Source organism: Ursus americanus, unplaced genomic scaffold (genome assembly GCF_024610735.1).
Source record: "Ursus americanus isolate L20-20 unplaced genomic scaffold, mUrsAme1.1.p SCAF_140, whole genome shotgun sequence".
Classification (NCBI taxonomy): Eukaryota; Metazoa; Chordata; class Mammalia; order Carnivora; family Ursidae; genus Ursus; species Ursus americanus.
In genome coordinates, this window is record NW_028273722.1 from 64162 (window position 1) to 80193 (window position 16032).

At 45.6% G+C, this 16032-nt stretch overlaps 1 protein-coding gene across 1 annotated transcript in view; it reads left to right on the plus strand.

Moving 5' to 3' along the window:
- Nucleotides 1–16032, plus strand: part of LOC123803586 (NBPF family member NBPF4-like) — a 52764-nt gene that overhangs the window by 20825 nt on the left and 15907 nt on the right. The window contains exons 8-14 of the mRNA XM_087860576.1: nt 5209–5412; nt 7331–7427; nt 8194–8408; nt 9439–9490; nt 10306–10554; nt 13105–13284; nt 15201–15396. Of these exons, the coding sequence (XP_087716702.1) occupies nt 5235–5412; nt 7331–7427; nt 8194–8408; nt 9439–9490; nt 10306–10554; nt 13105–13284; nt 15201–15396 (1167 nt within the window). The 5' untranslated portion in view covers nt 5209–5234. The remainder of the gene's footprint in view (nt 1–5208; nt 5413–7330; nt 7428–8193; nt 8409–9438; nt 9491–10305; nt 10555–13104; nt 13285–15200; nt 15397–16032) is intronic.

Consider the following 16032-nt stretch of genomic DNA (forward strand, 5'->3'; position numbering starts at 1 on the left):
CCTGGGTGGCTCAGTTGGTGAAGCAGCTGCCTTTGGCTCAGGTCATGATCTCAGGGTCCTGGGATCTAGCCCCTACCCCCTCTGTCAGTCTCCCCACTGAGCAGGGAATGTGCTTCTCCCTCCCCCTCTGCCCTCCCCACCCCACCTCCACACCGCCCCCGCTCTTGCTCTCTGTCTATTTCAAATAAATAAATAAAACCTTTAAAAAAATAAAATAAAATGATAACATGGGTAAAAGATTTGTGAACAGCTCAGCAAAGCATATATACGGAAGGCATATAAGGACATGCCAAGATCTACATCATTACTTTAGGAAAATGCAAATTGAAACCACTATCTGCCAATTAAAATGGCAAAAATGAAAAGAATCTCCATTCCAAGTATTGGCAAGGATGTGTAGGAGCTAGAATTCTCGTACACTGCTGATGGGCATGTTAAATTCTACAACTACTCTAGAAAATAGTTTGGAAATTCTGTTTTGTTTTTAAGATTGATTGATTTGAATGAGAGAGAGAAAGTGAGTGGGGGAGCAGTAGAGGGAGAAGGAGAGGGACAGAATATCAAGCAGACTCCCTGCTGAGCATGGAGACCTACTTGGGGCTGGATCTCACCACCAATGAGATCATGACCTGAGCCAGAATCCATGTCAGAACTTAACCGACATAAATATATCAAAGTGAAAGAACAGCGATTCAAAAATATACCCACATATGCACAGCTATTTGATTTTGTATACGTGTGAGTATATGTTAATATTCTTTACTGGGGAAGTGGAAGACTTTTCTGTTAAAGGTAATAGAGCAAAAGATGGTTTGTTTTTTAAAAATTAAATATTAACAAACACTTCCCACTACATATTGAAATTAACTGGAGATATGAAAGCAAGAATTACAAAGCTTATAAAAGAAAAATAGGAAGTATTTTCACAATATTGGCATAGACAAATATTTCTAAAACAGGACACAATAGCACTCACCATAAAAAATTCAATTAAATTGTTGTTATAAAAACTAAAGGCTTCTGTATACCGTAAGACATCCTTCAAAAATGAAAGGCCATCTATAGACCAGAAATGATTATTTTCAATACATATATCTGACAAAACACTCAGCGAAAATATATCAAGAACTCTTATAAATCACAAAGAAAATGAGAAAAAAAACCTAGTATATTAATGGGCAGAAATATTTTTAAAAGCCCATACCAAAAGAATACATCCAAATGATAATAAGCATATGAAAACCCAATGGGGTATCTGCTAGATTGGTTGCCTTTTTTTTTTTTAAGTGGACCCCAACACAGGGCTCCAATTCACGACCCTGAGATCAAGACCTAAGCTGAGGTCAAGAGTTGGATGGTGTCCCCCAAAATGGTTTCTAATGCTGCCTCCTCTCTTCACTAGATATGTGGCCTTGGGAAGCTTTGTAATATTTCTCAGGTTTTTTTTTTTTTCTCATCAGGAAAAGGATAACATCTGAGTAATAAGACAATTCATAGGATTCAGTATAATCGCCTGGTAGGGTGCAAGAACTGTACTTTTGCTAAGAAGGTATTTGACCTTGAATGATCCTTTACACATTTTTAAAAGCACAGACAATTGGCGAAGAACAGACAAGTTGTTCTAAAATAAATATCCTTTCACCTTTACTTTTTTAAAAAATTTTTTTATTATGTTGTGTTAGCCACCATACAGTACATCCTTAGTTTTTGATGTAGTGTTCCATGATTCATTGTTTTTGTGCATGTGTGTTTTGTTTTTGTTTTGTTTTTTTTAAAGATTTTATTTATTAATTTGACAGAGAGAGAGACACCAAGAGAGGTAACACAGGCAGGGGAAGTGGGAGAGGAAGAAGCAGGCTCCCAGCGGAGGAGGAGCCTGATGTGGGGCTCAATCCCAGGACTCTGGGATCACGCCCTGAGCCAAAGGCAGATGCTTAACGACTGAGCCACCCAGGCACCATTCCATGATTCATTGTTTGCGCATAACACCCCATGCCCCATGCAATATGTACCCTCCTTAATACCCGTCACCGACCTATCCCAATCTCCCCACACCCTCCCCTCTGAAGCCCTCAGTTTTTTTCCCAGAGTCCATAGTCTCTCGTGGTTCATTCCCCCTTCTGTTTACACCCCCTTCATTCTTCCCTTCCTTCTCCTACCAATCTCCCTGCTATTTCTTACCTTCCATAAATGAGTGAAACCATATGATAATTGTCTTTCTCTGCTTGGATTATTTCACTTAGCATAATCTCCTCCAGTCCAGCCCATGGTACTGCAAAGGTTGGGTAATCTTCCTTTCTGATGGCTGAGTAAAATTCCATTGTATATATGGGCCACATCTTCTTTATCCATTTGTCTGTTGAAGGGCATCTTGGCTCCTTCCACAATTTAGCTATTGGGGACAATGCCGCTATGAACTTTGAGGTGCATATGGCCCTTCCCTTCACTACGTCCGTTTCTTTGGGGTAAATACACAGGAGTACAATTGCTGGGTCATAGGGTAGCTCTAGTTTTAACTTTTTGAGGGACCTCCACACTGTTTTCCAAAGTGGCTGTACCAACTTCCATTCCCACCAACAGTGTAAGAGGGTTCCCCTTTCTGCACATCTTCTCCAACATCTGTTGTTTCTTGCCTTGTCCATTTTTGCCATTCTAACTGGCATAAGGTGGTATCTCAATGTGGTTTTGATTTGAATTTCCCTGATGGTTGATGATTTTGAACATTTTTCCATGTGTCTGTTAGCCATTTGTATGTCTTCGTTGGAAAAGTGTCTGTTCATACCTTCTGCCCACTTTTTGATTTGATTATTTGTTTCTCGTGTATTGAGTTTAAGAAGTTCTTTATAGATCTTGGATACCAGTCTTTTATCTGTAGTGTCATTTGCAAATATCTTCTCCCATTCTGAGGGCTGTATCTTAGTTTTTTTCACCTTTTACCTTTTCTACAAAGAAATCATGTATATAATATGAAGATTGGAGGGGAACCAATTTGTATTGAACAACTTTCCCCAAACCCTGAGGCATGTCTACTTTCCACGAAGACCAGAGATGAAATTCTTGACTAGGTCCAACCCCTGCAGTCTTCTCGGTCTGGAGGGGACTGAGAAAGTCCACCCTAGCCCTAGAATGATCTGGACTACCGGACAAGTGCTCCTCAGAAAAATAATCAACTACTCACCACTATAGGCCCTGGCAATTTGTGAAACTATGCATGAGGTGTAGACCAACTCAACTATATAACCAGGACTCTCCCCTGAATCAAGGTCAGGATATCGTTAGATACCATTTCCAAAATCTCTGTTATAGGCCACGGCATGCTCCATAGGAGGGAAAACAAGCACAAGAATATCAATTGAGATAGCAATCAACAGACAATTAATCAAGAGACAAGAACCATTATTAACTAATGTCCACCACCCCCTAAAACCCAGGAAAGTTCTCATTCAAAAGCAATGTTTTGAGGAATATGTAGTTATAAATCTTCATGATTTGGGGTTAGAAGCCAGTTTCTTAAATGGACAAGCAACCCAAGAATAAATAGATAACCCGGATTTCATCAAAATTAAAAGGTTTTTGTTTCAAAGGACACTATCAAGGAAGTGAAAAGCCAATCCACACAACGGGAGAAATATTTACAAATTGTATATCTGATGGAGGTTTGCTATCTAGAATACAAAAAACAATAACAAAAAAACCAAAAAACCCCAAAACCCAAAAAAGCCTCTTACACTAAGCCATAAAAAGACAGCCAACTTAAGAATGGGAAAAAGAGTTTGAGTAGACTTTCTTTAAAGGATAATACCAATGCAACAATGAACACGTGAAATGGTGCTCAGTATCATCATCAGTCATTAGGGAAACACAAATCTAAAGCACAGTGAGATATCACTTCACCCGACTAGTATGACTTGTAGAGAAATGGAATTCTTACACATTCTTAGTGGGAGTGTAAAATGGGGTTGTCGCTTTGCTGTGGAAAATAGTTTGGCACTTTCTCAAAAAGTTAAACATAGGGTTACATATGACATAGCAATTCCACTCCTAGGTATATAGCTAAGAAAATTGAAAATACATGTCCACAAAGGGGAAGAGTAGCCTACATAACACAGAGATGCAGGAAGAAGAACACTGAGAGAGCAGGGACAGGAAACAGTTTCCAAACTTCATTGCATAGATTAACTCTGGTTTTTCTCTTATGTTCTTGGTTTTTTGTCATTTGTTTGTTTGTTTTGCTTTAAAGAAAACTTTATTTACTACATACATCCTAAAAATGTGATGTAAATAGAAGAAGATCCAAATAAATTTAAAAGCTTTTCAAATACAAAGCAACTAAAGATAACTAAAGCACTAGCATGTTTCTCGTGCTAGAGAAAAAAAAAAAAAAACTAGAGAAGACACAGAGAAGAACATCGTGATAGTCTGCGACTTTGAATATTTCCCTTAAGATCTGTTTTACCTTAAAGACAAGTGGGATGAGTTCATGGCAGCCCTTAAGAATACCTGTTGGGAGAGGTGCAGTTAGTTGAGCATCTGACTCTTGGTTTAGGCTAGGGTGATGATCTCATGGGTTGTGAGACTGAGCCCCTTGTCTCACTCTCTCCCTTTACCCACGCCCCATTCTCTCTCTCAAATAAATAAATCTTTAAGAAAAAAAAAGGGAAACTTCTTGGGAAGCTATTTGTGCCTTGATGATAATATACACACATAAGAATGAAGAATGAGAACTATGCTGACATCATTTTTTAGAAAGAGATGGGAACTGTGGTCTCAGCACAAGGGTGGACAACTATTGAGTGTGGCCACTGAGGGGGGTCCCCATCAGTGATGACCTTCAGGGGAGACCAGGCAGCCTGGTGTATCAGCACGGCCTCGGCAACTGGAAGGCAGTGGCTCCCCGGGTTCCACTGAAAGGCCCAACGTTCCAAATCTGTTATTACAAGTGCAGACCGTTACCTGGCATTCTGGGTGCTCCCTCTGTCATTCCGGTTGGAGCCTGAGCTGGGGCAGGGCCTTTGGCTATCAGCTCTGGCATCTTGAACCTTGTTTTTGTGGTTACTGAGTCTCAAGTGCTGTGGGGTGTTGTTCAAATTGTTCCCAACAGTAAGTAGAGAATTCCTGTATCCTCAACCCTCAGTCCTGATTTAAACCTACTGATTTCACTGGGTTTTAACCCATCCTGTGTTTGGGTTTCTTCTGCTCATTCCCCAGCTCTACCTCTTCTGCCACACGTCACCATGGCAGCACCTCTTGGCCCTCTTTCCGATCCTGGGGCAGAAAAGAGCCTCCTGGAAATCAACCAGGACCTTCAGTCCCAGCTGGAGAAAAGCAAGCAGGACTTCCGAGACCTCAAGGAGAAATTCCTTATATCCGAAGCTACTGCCTACTCCCTGGCCAACCAGCTGCAGAAATACAGTAAGTCCTACAAGGTCATGCTCACCAAAGCGATGGCTGTCTGTATTCCTTCTGAGAAACTAAAACCCTCTCCAGATGTTGTCCTTTCTATTTCCACTGTCACGATAAATTTCATTCTGACCACAATCCAGGAATGGTAGAGGTGGGTATTTTACCCTCAGTTTGCTGAGGATGGGAAAACTGAAGACAAATAGGTTAGCAACCTCCACAGGCTAGCTGTGACAAGTAGGGTGGGGTTAGAGTTCACATCCCAGTTATTGATTCCTGGTGCAGACACAGAAATGCCTGGTCTTCTCAGGATTGTCTCTGTGCAGTATCAGATCCTGCATCACAGTGACTCCAGAGCTCCATCAGGTCAGGTTCCTCTGATGTCCCACTGGCAAAGCACCGAGCTAGTGACACTGGGGAAACATGCTGATGGTACACATGGGGGGAGGGTAGCAGGTGACATGACCTGCTTTCAAGGAGATAGAGGTGGGTTCTGCTTTCTCTGAAACTGTGGTATCCATGAGTGACGCCATCCACACAGTGACTCCCCTGGTGAGAGGGAACCCATGCAGGCTCTGCTTCCTGGCTCCACAGAGGCCATTTGATACCCTGTGATAAGGCTGAGCGTGTTTCCGGGAACATCAGACAACCTCTGCTACCTCCCCTGTATCTCCCTGAGCTGGGGAACCTTCAATGATGTAGGGAGCCCAACAGTTTGAGGCCTGGGCCATGAGACATGTGGCCAAGAGAGAATGAGGGTGAGTGGGGGAGACCACAGCCCCAGGAACCACCCAAGCCAGTGCGTGGGGTAGGCTCTCCCCCACAGTAAGCCTGAAATAAGGAGCTCGGTGGCCTTATTTTTAAGAGGGGGCTGCGGTGCCCGAGGAATCATGAGAATGGGGCACGTGCACAGCCGAGCGATAGGAAGGAATCCTGACAACTCTGAGCCCGAAGTTTTCTCATTTTCTCACAATCTGCTTTCAATATAACAAGGGGAGGTATAATTAAAAACGATTCATGCAGACAAAAGTAAAAATTGAAGCCTGTTATTTAGGAAAGTGAAGAGGTGATGAGCTTTCAGGGAAGGACAAACAAAGTCTTATTTACAACATTCCCGATAATCATCCCATTAACTGGGAAAGCAGTTGTGAAGATGATGAAAACAGGTATCACCCGAGGGCTTGCGGTGGAGGTACCACAGCACAGGGGTGAAGAGCATGGGCTCTGGGCCAGGCTTCCTGGACTCAAATCCAACTGCCTATCTTCCTGTGCCTCAGATTCCTCCTCTGTTAAACTACTACTATCGCGGGTCCTAGTTCTCTGAGTCGAAATGAATACTGAGTAGTTCCTTGTAAAGCTCTAACAGCAGAGCCTGGCACCGTGTAAACTCTGTTCATAATTCTACTGCTTCTAATAACACACACTTTATTAGGATTTGGCCATATTCCTTTCAGGTCCTTCTGCTTTTATGCATTCTAGTTCACACGAGTGTATCGGGTGAATTTTTACCTTTGAGATACTTGTTCAGTATAGAAATCCTAGTTCAGGGGACCCATCGGTCCTGGAGTCCTGGGGGCCTTACGTCATGTCCCTGCTTAGTGTTTTACTTAAGAGGCCACAAGACTTGCTAGAGTGGCCATGGTCAGGGTTGGTGTCAGGGGATACAAATCCTGACTCTGCCAAATACCTGCTACTCACCACGTCTACTTCCCCTCTGAGCTTTTGGGCTGTTCTTTCCTGGGCTCTGAAACAGGGAGGAATCAAATGTCCTGTAGTTAGGAGGCTGAGGAATGAGAAGTGGAGCTCCCTGCGCAGAGCCTGGTTGCCAGGGTTCCATTTGCGCTGGAATGGACCCCATCTCCTCCCTTGAAGACAGCGAGCACCACAGCATATCCAGCTTTCCACTGAGACAGGCATCTCTGTTTCTCAGAGTGCGAAGAGTCCAGCGACATCATCGAATCCGTGCTGGGGGAGAAGGGGCAGCTGGAGAAGAGGGAGCGGGCAGACACGTTGGCTGAGAAGCTCAGGTAAGCAGGGCTCTGTGTGGGAGGTCGGAGGGAAGCTGTGGGCATCTCTGACCTGGGGCAGCAACAAGTCCTGGCCAGAAGGGCAGAAACCCTCACGGCAGGCACGTTCCACAACTATGTCTAAAACAACTAAGACAACAGTGATTGGTAAATGATGGACTCCAATGACTCAGAGCCTCATTCTCTCTTGTAAAAAAATATCAAAGTCGCCAAATTCAAGGGAACAGTTCGTGGCATTTAGCACATTCACCGTGTTGTGAGATCACTACCTCATTTCCCTTTCACACAGTCACGACCTGGCTCACTACAGCTTGTCATCCGTTCCTTCAGCAAATGCTGTCCTCTTGACCCTGCCATTCTCCTGAGCTCAGGACTTAATACCAGCCCTACGGTCCACACTTCTGTGTCTGCCAGTGTGTCCATTCGCTGCACGATGCACTATATGGAGTTTTCCAGGGAAATGGGTATGCCCAAAGTGAGCAGCTGAGGGACATGTCTGTGACGTGTGCTTAGGAGGGCCCCTGGGTCTGTTTCCAGAAGAAAAAGATGCAAGGGACGTCAAGGGGGCTCACAGGAGCACTCTCTGATACAGAGGAGGCCTTGTTTTACTTTCTTCTTTCTCTGCCACAGGCAGGTAACCACACATGTGCACAAATTTGTTTCGGCGGCTGCTTGTGGGAAATTCTGCCAGAAATCTCCCCAAAAGCTCTTATAATCTATTGATCCACTCTCTGCATTGTTAAGTTTTCTCTCTGTCCCACCGTAGACAGTGCCATCTGCTGATCAAAGACCAGACTGAAGAGCTGACCCGTTTATATGATAAGTTACGCGAAGGGAGAGATGTTTGCCAACTCCTTGATAAACACCTCGAGGACCTCCTCTCCCATGATGACCCTGAGCATTGCCAAGGACAGGGCTTCCAAGAGCAACTGGCTGAGGGACGCAGGCTGGCCAAGTGCCTAGCCCGAAAGCTCAGCTCAGGTAAGGCAGCCACAAGCCCTGATTGCACTGAGCTGCTCCAAGGCCCTGGGCTCACAAGAGTCTTCCCACTTGCCCTCACACTGTTTGTAGCAGCTGTCCTGTGTTCCCCATTGTGCGCAAGGCCATGAGAGGACCAGGACTAGAAGGTGGTAACAGAGAGGAGAAATGATTATGGTGGAGGTCATAGTGCTCCACATGTCTGCTTCCTCCCTGAGGGAACACAGCCCTTGGGGCAGGAGGCAGCATCCACCAGTGTTAGATCCCGGAAAGGAGACTGTGACAGGAGGCAGCTAGTTAGTGTACTAGGATCCCCGCCTAAGTGGGAGGTTCCCAGACTTAGCCCAGTCTGTATGAAATGTGGGTGAGAGAGTGAGGTTTACTTCGTCCATATCTGTCTCCTCATCTGTAATGTATATCAAATAACCTGTTGTCACTGTAGTGAGCAGATACGGAAAATTCATGAATGCACTTTAGACAAAGTAGAGCCCCTGACCGTGTGGAGTTGGATGAGGAACTTGATGCAGTAGGACTTGGAGGTGGGAACGCTGTTTAGACTGGAACATGTTTCCTAGATGACCCCTCAGTAACACTGGAGCCCACGCGGGGGCCCATGAAGTCCCCGGTGGTTGGATGTGGGACAGGGTGGTTGTCCTGTCCTCAGGACAAGGAGGAGGCTCTATGTGAGAGCTGTGAATGCACAGAGAGCCTGTGTCTGTGGCGCGACTTGCGGCACGCTGCTAGACACGGTTTGCAAAAGCCAAGATTGAAACTGGACAAGCATCCCCTGATATGGACAACAAGAGACAGTAGAAGCTGTTGCCCAGGGTCAGTGATGCTGATCCTCAGAATCAGAGACACACTGCCTGATGCATCAGAAAGCCATGCCACAGCAATTCTTAAGACCAGTGCCCTAAATGCAGTGGATGCCTAGTCATGCAAGGACACTTATGTCTCTCGGGCCATAGAGGCCACTGTGTTCATAGTGGTGATGTGGGAATAGCTGACGGGACATTTCTGAATTTATTTGCAGAAAATTATGAGAAGGAGGAGGATGAACATGAAGAGGAAACACGGACCCCCAGGTGACAATGAATGTTCAGGAACCGGTAATGTGTGGGTAAAAATGGACAGGGTCTCAGAAAGAAAAGGAAGTGAGGTCAAGAGAGTCACAGATGTCAGATGCAAGGATTAGCAAAACTGTAGGTGGTCAGCAAAGAATGGCCGTGTTGCCTGTTGTCTCTGTGGTGCTGTAAACCAAGATGGATTCACCAGCCTCAGGACTCCCTGTATGGACAAAATACCCATTCTTTCCTGTGACTGGACACCAGGAGATGCGTATCTACTTCCTACACAGTTCTCTAAGGGCCTTGGTAGGAAGGTGACCAGCAAAGGAATTGGTACACAGACACTAGCAAAATTAACCAGCAAGAGAAGTAACTTACCAAAACCAAACACGTGGGGTGTCATGTGACACTATTAATACAAAGGTGCCTAGCAGCCACACATTTCTGCAGTCTGCAATGACTCCAGAGCTGTAACCACTTGGTCAATCTATGTTAAAGTCAACACGACTCAGGAACGTGGTGGCTGCCCCGGGCCTGGTCTCCCTCTGTGCTTCATGCCGTGACTGTACCATACTGGGGTGGTAGAGTCTCATTCCTCGTCAGCCCTGCTGTGGGCAGTGCTCTGCGTATCTGCTGCTGCTACTCTCCCCCCATCCCCCACCATGGCAGCCACACTTTGCCTCTTGTAGGATGGATAGCTTTTTCCCTCTCCAGGCGACGGCCCATTGCTTCTAGTGACCATTCCCTATAACTCCCATCAAAACCAGCTAGGAAGCCATGATGTCTGATCCCCCCGGTTTGATCTGTTGTCATTCCTGTCTCACCCGGCACAGCGTGGAGCAGGAAGAAGTCGAAAAGAAGGAAGTCCTACAGGACAGAGTGGATGATTGCGATTTGACCCCTTCGGTTCTGGAAGAAGGGTGTGACAGTGACCAGTCTTACAGTGATGGTGAGTTCCCATTTGAAGAACAGGAAATTGGCTCTGCTCTGGATGTAGCCAGAGAATGGTCCCATACCAAAGGGGATGAAAGTCCATGTGGTTCCCCAGGTAGTGTCCCTATTCCTTGTTCTTCACACCCTGTGTAGACTCAGAGTCTTAATCCCCATAAGTAGATCCTATCCTTACAAACTGTTGTGATCCAGGCTGTAGGACTGTGTTTGATATAAGACATTCCATGAGTCAGCGAGCTTTGCTCAACTCCTGTCTAAGTCACAGCACTTTTATGTCTGGGCCACTGTCAATCACTGCTCTCAAGGTGGCCCTGCCAGACTCATATACCTCTCCAGCCCAGGCACAGGAGGTCACTTCCAGACCTCCTAATTTTCACTGTATCTCTCTCTTTTTTTTATATAATAATATTTTTGATTATATTATATTAGCCACCATACAGTACATCTCTGGTTTTTGATGAAAAGTTCGATGATTCATTAGTTCCGTATAACACCCAGTGCACCATGCAATACGTGCCCTCCTTACTACCCATCCCCAGCCTATCCCATTCCCCCACCACCCTCCCCTCTGAAGCCCTCAGTTTGTTTCTCAGAGTCCATAGTCTCTCATGCTTCATTCCCCCTTGTGATTACCCCGCCTTACTTTATCCTTTCATCTCCTACCGATCTTCCTAGTTCTTATGTTCCATAGATGAGAGAAACCATATGATAATTCTCTTTCACTGCTTGACTTATTTCACTTAGAATTATCTGCTCCAGTGCCGTCCATGTTGCAGCAAATGTTGAGACATCATTCTTTTTGATAGCTGAGTAATATTCCATTGTATATATGGACCACTTCTTTTAAATCCAGTCATCTGTTGAAGGGCATCTCGGCTCCTTCCATCATTTAGCTACTGTGGACAATGCTGCTATGAACATTGGGGTGCATATGGCCCTTCTCTTCACTATGTCTGTATCTTTGGGGTAAATACCCAGTAGTGCAATTGCTGGATCACAGGGTAGCTCCATTTTTAACTTTTTAAGGGACCTCCACACTAATTTCCAGAGTGGCTGTACCAACTTGCATTCCTACCAACAATGTAGGAGGGATCCCCTTTCTCCACATCCTCTTCAACAATTGTTGTTTCTTGCCTTGTCAATTTGCCATTCTAACTGGTGTAAGGTGGTATCTCCGTGTCGTTTTGATTTCAATTTCCTTGATGGCTAATGATTTTGAACATTTTTTCGTGTGTCTGTTAGCCAATATTATGTCTTCAATGGAAAAGTGTCTATTCATGTCTTCTGCCCATTTTATGATTTGTTTATTTGTTTCTTGTGTATTGAGTTTGAGAAGTTCTTTGTAGATCTTGGAAACCAGTCTTTTATCTGTAGTGTCATTTGCAAATATATTCTCCCATTCCGTGGGCTGCCTCTTAGTTTTTCTGACTGTTTCCTTGGCTGTGCAGAAGCTTTTTATCTTGATGAAGTCCCACAAGTTCATTTTATCTCTTGTTTCTCTTGCCTTTGGAGATGTGTAACGAAACACATTGCTGTGGCCGATGTCTAGAGGTTGCAGCAACCCTCTCAGAAGCAGCTGGGTTCTTCCCCAGGATCTCGGGGGAAAAGAATCAACTTGTTGTTGGCATGGACTCAAGGCAGGATGCTGTGATGATGGCCTGTCATATCAGGGACATTTATTTAATGGCTGAAGAGAGCAATGCCAGTGATTGCTTCCAGGGCCCTCCTAAGCCCTCCTGGATGAGTTCTCTCACAGTTGCCCGTTTTCACTCTGCTTCTGTTGCTCTCCTGTACTACATGGGACCTAAGAGTGGGCATTTGTGAAGGGGAGTCTGCTTCATGTAACTCTTTCTCTTCCTTTATTTGCAGAAAACCAAATTGATCAGGAGGGACCGAAAGGACAAGAGTCAGTTGCTCCCAGGTAATTCTGAATACTTGGGGGCTGTGAACTCAAAAGTGGCAACCAGAGAAAAGCAGAAAGTGCTGAAGAGAACTATAATATCTATTCGGTCGACAACAAATTATCCATTTTCACCATGTTTTCTGATTTTTTGTGGTGCTTGGATTGCTTCCCACTTCTTAATTACTTCTCTAGTTGAGTAACCCACAGTCAGCTGACCCAGGTAAACTAATATGTAACAGGGATCGCTGAGCTCGCTCATTCTCTCCTCTGTGCTTTATTGAGAGATGCACGTCTTCTTTCTGCCTGTTAGATTTATCATGTTGACATGTGTTCCTAGCAAGAACATATCACAGCAAGAAGACAAACATATACTATCATGCCAGATATTGAGAGAAAGAGGCCTTTCTGGATGAGATAGCTGGGACAGTCACTTGGCCACAAAATGCAGAACTGGATGCCATTTGACAGGAAGGGGGAAAGCCACCATTCTGAGACTCTGTATGTAGTGAGTCATGACTGGATGGCACAGAGATAATTGAGGCTCCTTCCTCACAAGCTTGCTGTTTGGCCTGTGCGCTGAGCACTTACTGTCCTTTCTATCTGCTGCTCCTGTGACAAACAGAGCTTGTCGCACTCAAACAAGAAGAGTTGTTTCTCTCTTGTATGGGTCAGCCTCTCTGCTTTCTTGACCATTCCTTTGTCCCTTCCATCAAAGCCAGACAGGACATAGGATTTCAGATCCCTCTCAGGTTAATCTTCGGTTGTCCCCACCCTGCAGGCTCAGCGGACAGCTGCTAGAGGTGGTAGAGCAGGTCGGCTCCCGGGACTCTCCGGATAATCACAACTTGACACATTCAGTTCTTCCCGAGCTGTCTGACTCCTACCGGCCTTACAGAAGCGCCGCCATCTTCTCACCTGAGGACCTGGAAGTCTGTTCCTCTCTAGAAGTGGCCAGTGAGTACTCCACTGTCAAGGTGATAAAGTTCCAACTGGACACCCACATAGATCTCCTGTTCTTTGTACCCCAGACCTCTGCTGTGCCGAGAGAGGTCATCCCTGTGGGGAGGCCTTGTAGAGACATATTGATCTGAACTGGGCTCTAGGATTGAGTTTTAAGCACAGATATCAGGTGTGTCAGGGAGCGTTGCTCTCTTCCTAGTCCCAGGGCATGCCCATGTCATCTTGGCTTCTCTGTCAGGTCATTGGGCCACACTCAACTCACCTGAGCAAGATGAGCGCAGAAGGTGTCTGTCAGACCTAATTTGGATGAAACCTCTCTTCTCACCTTCAATAGCTCTACGTTTCATCTCTGAGCCAGGTCCTTTACGAATCTATGCCTGCCACTGTCAGTTGGCATTCTTGTCCAGGGGTAACTGGTTTTGCTATTCTAAACCCCACTTGTCTCTCTCCTTTGATGCCTGACAGCCTTGGCAGGCTTTCCTATATCTTTGGAGGTGTCACTCCCCTGGTGCGTTCCCTTCCTTTAGTCTGTCTCTTTGTTCATCTTCCCTCCTCTCAAGTTAGCTGAGAACCAGAACTGGACCAATGCTATCGGACAGTGTATGTTTCTCTTGAGCCGCGCAGGATCCTGAAACAGACGTACCCCATGAAAGGCCCCAGTATCTATGCAGCCTTGAAGATTGTTCTGCTTTGATGGTGTATAGATTCCATTCATGGGTTTAATCTCAATGGCTTCTTCCTCTCAACCATTCACCAACAGCATTTCAGATGGAAAAAGCCTGAATATTGCAGCAACCGTCTAGGAAGCAACCGGGTTCTTCCCCGGGATCTCGGGGGGAAAAGAATCAACGTGTTGTTTGCCTACACTCAAGACAGGATGCTCTGATGATGGCCTGTCATACCAGGGTCACTTGTTTAATGGCTTAAGAGAGCAATGCCAGTGATTGCTTGCAGGGCCCTCCTAAGCCCTCCTGGATGAGTTCTCTCACGGTTGCCTGTTTTCAATCTGCTTCTGTTGCTCTCCTGTGCTACATGGGACCTAAGAGTGGGCATTTGTGAAGGAGAGTCTGTGTCATGTAACTCTTTCTCTTCCTTTATTTGCAGAAAACCAAATTGATCAGGAGGGACCGAAAGGACAAGAGTCAGTTGCCCCCAGGTAATTCTGAGTTCTTGGGGGCTGTGAATTCAAAAGTGGCACCCAGGGAAAAGCAGAAAGTGCTGAAGAGAACTATATTATCTATTCGGTCAATGACAAGTTATCCTTTTTCACAATGCTTTCCGTTCTTTTGTGGTACTTGGATTGCTTCCCATTTCTTAGTTACCTCTCTTGTTGAGTAACCCACAGTCAGCCGACCCAGGTAAACTAATATGTCACAGGGATCGCTGTGCTCGCTCATTCTCTCCTCTGTGCTTTTTTGAGAGATGCATGTCTTCTTTCTGCCTGTTAGATTTATCACGTTGACATGTGTTCCTAGCAAGAACATATCACAGCAAGAAGACAAACATATACTATCGTGCCAGATATTGAGAGAAAGAGGCCTTTCTGGATGAGATAGCTGGGACAGTCACTTGGCCACAAAATGCAGAACTGGATGCCATTTGACAGGAAGGGGGAAAGCCACCATTCTGAGACTGTATGTAGTGAGTCATGACTGGATGGCACAGAGATAATTGAGGCTCCTTCCTCACAAGCTTGCTGTTTGGCCTGTGCGCTGAGCACTTACTGTCCTTTCTATCTGCTGCTCCTGTGACAAACAGAGCTTGTCGCACTCAAACAAGAAGAGTTGTTTCTCTCTTGTATGGGTCAGCCTCTCTGCTTTCTTGACCATTCCTTTGTCCCTTCCATCAAAGCCAGACAGGACATAGGATTTCAGATCCCTCTCAGGTTAATCTTCGGTTGTCCCCACCCTGCAGGCTCAGCGGACAGCTGCTAGAGGTGGTAGAGCAGGTCGGCTCCCGGGACTCTCCGGATAATCACAACTTGACACATTCAGTTCTTCCCGAGCTGTCTGACTCCTACCGGCCTTACAGAAGCGCCGCCATCTTCTCACCTGAGGATCTGGAAGTCTGTTCCTCTCTAGAAGTGGCCAGTGAGTACTCCACTGTCAAGGTGATAAAGTTCCAACTGGACACCCACATAGATCTCCTGTTCTTTGTACCCCAGACCTCTGCTGTGCCGAGAGAGGTCATCCCTGTGGGGAGGCCTTGTAGAGACATATTGATCTGAACTGGGCTCTAGGATTGAGTTTTAAGCACAGATATCAGGTGTGTCAGGGAGCGTTGCTCTCTTCCTAGTCCCAGGGCATGCCCATGTCATCTTGGCTTCTCTGTCAGGTCATTGGGCCACACTCAACTCACCTGAGCAAGATGAGCGCAGAAGGTGTCTGTCAGACCTAATTTGGATGAAACCTCTCTTCTCACCTTCAATAAGCTCTGCGTTTCATCTCTGAGCCAGGTCCTTTACGAATCTATGCCTGCCACTGTCAGTTGGCATTCTTGTCCAGGGGTAACTGGTTTTGCTATTCTAAACCCCACTTGTCTCTCTCCTTTGATGCCTGACAGCCTTGGCAGGCTTTCCTATATCTTTGGAGGTGTCACTCCCCTGGTGCGTTCCCTTCCTTTAGTCTGTCTCTTTGTTCATCTTCCCTCCTCTCAAGTTAGCTGAGAACCAGAACTGGACCAATGCTATCGGACAGTGTATGTTTCTCTTGAGCCGTGCAGGATCCTGAAACAGACGTACCCCATG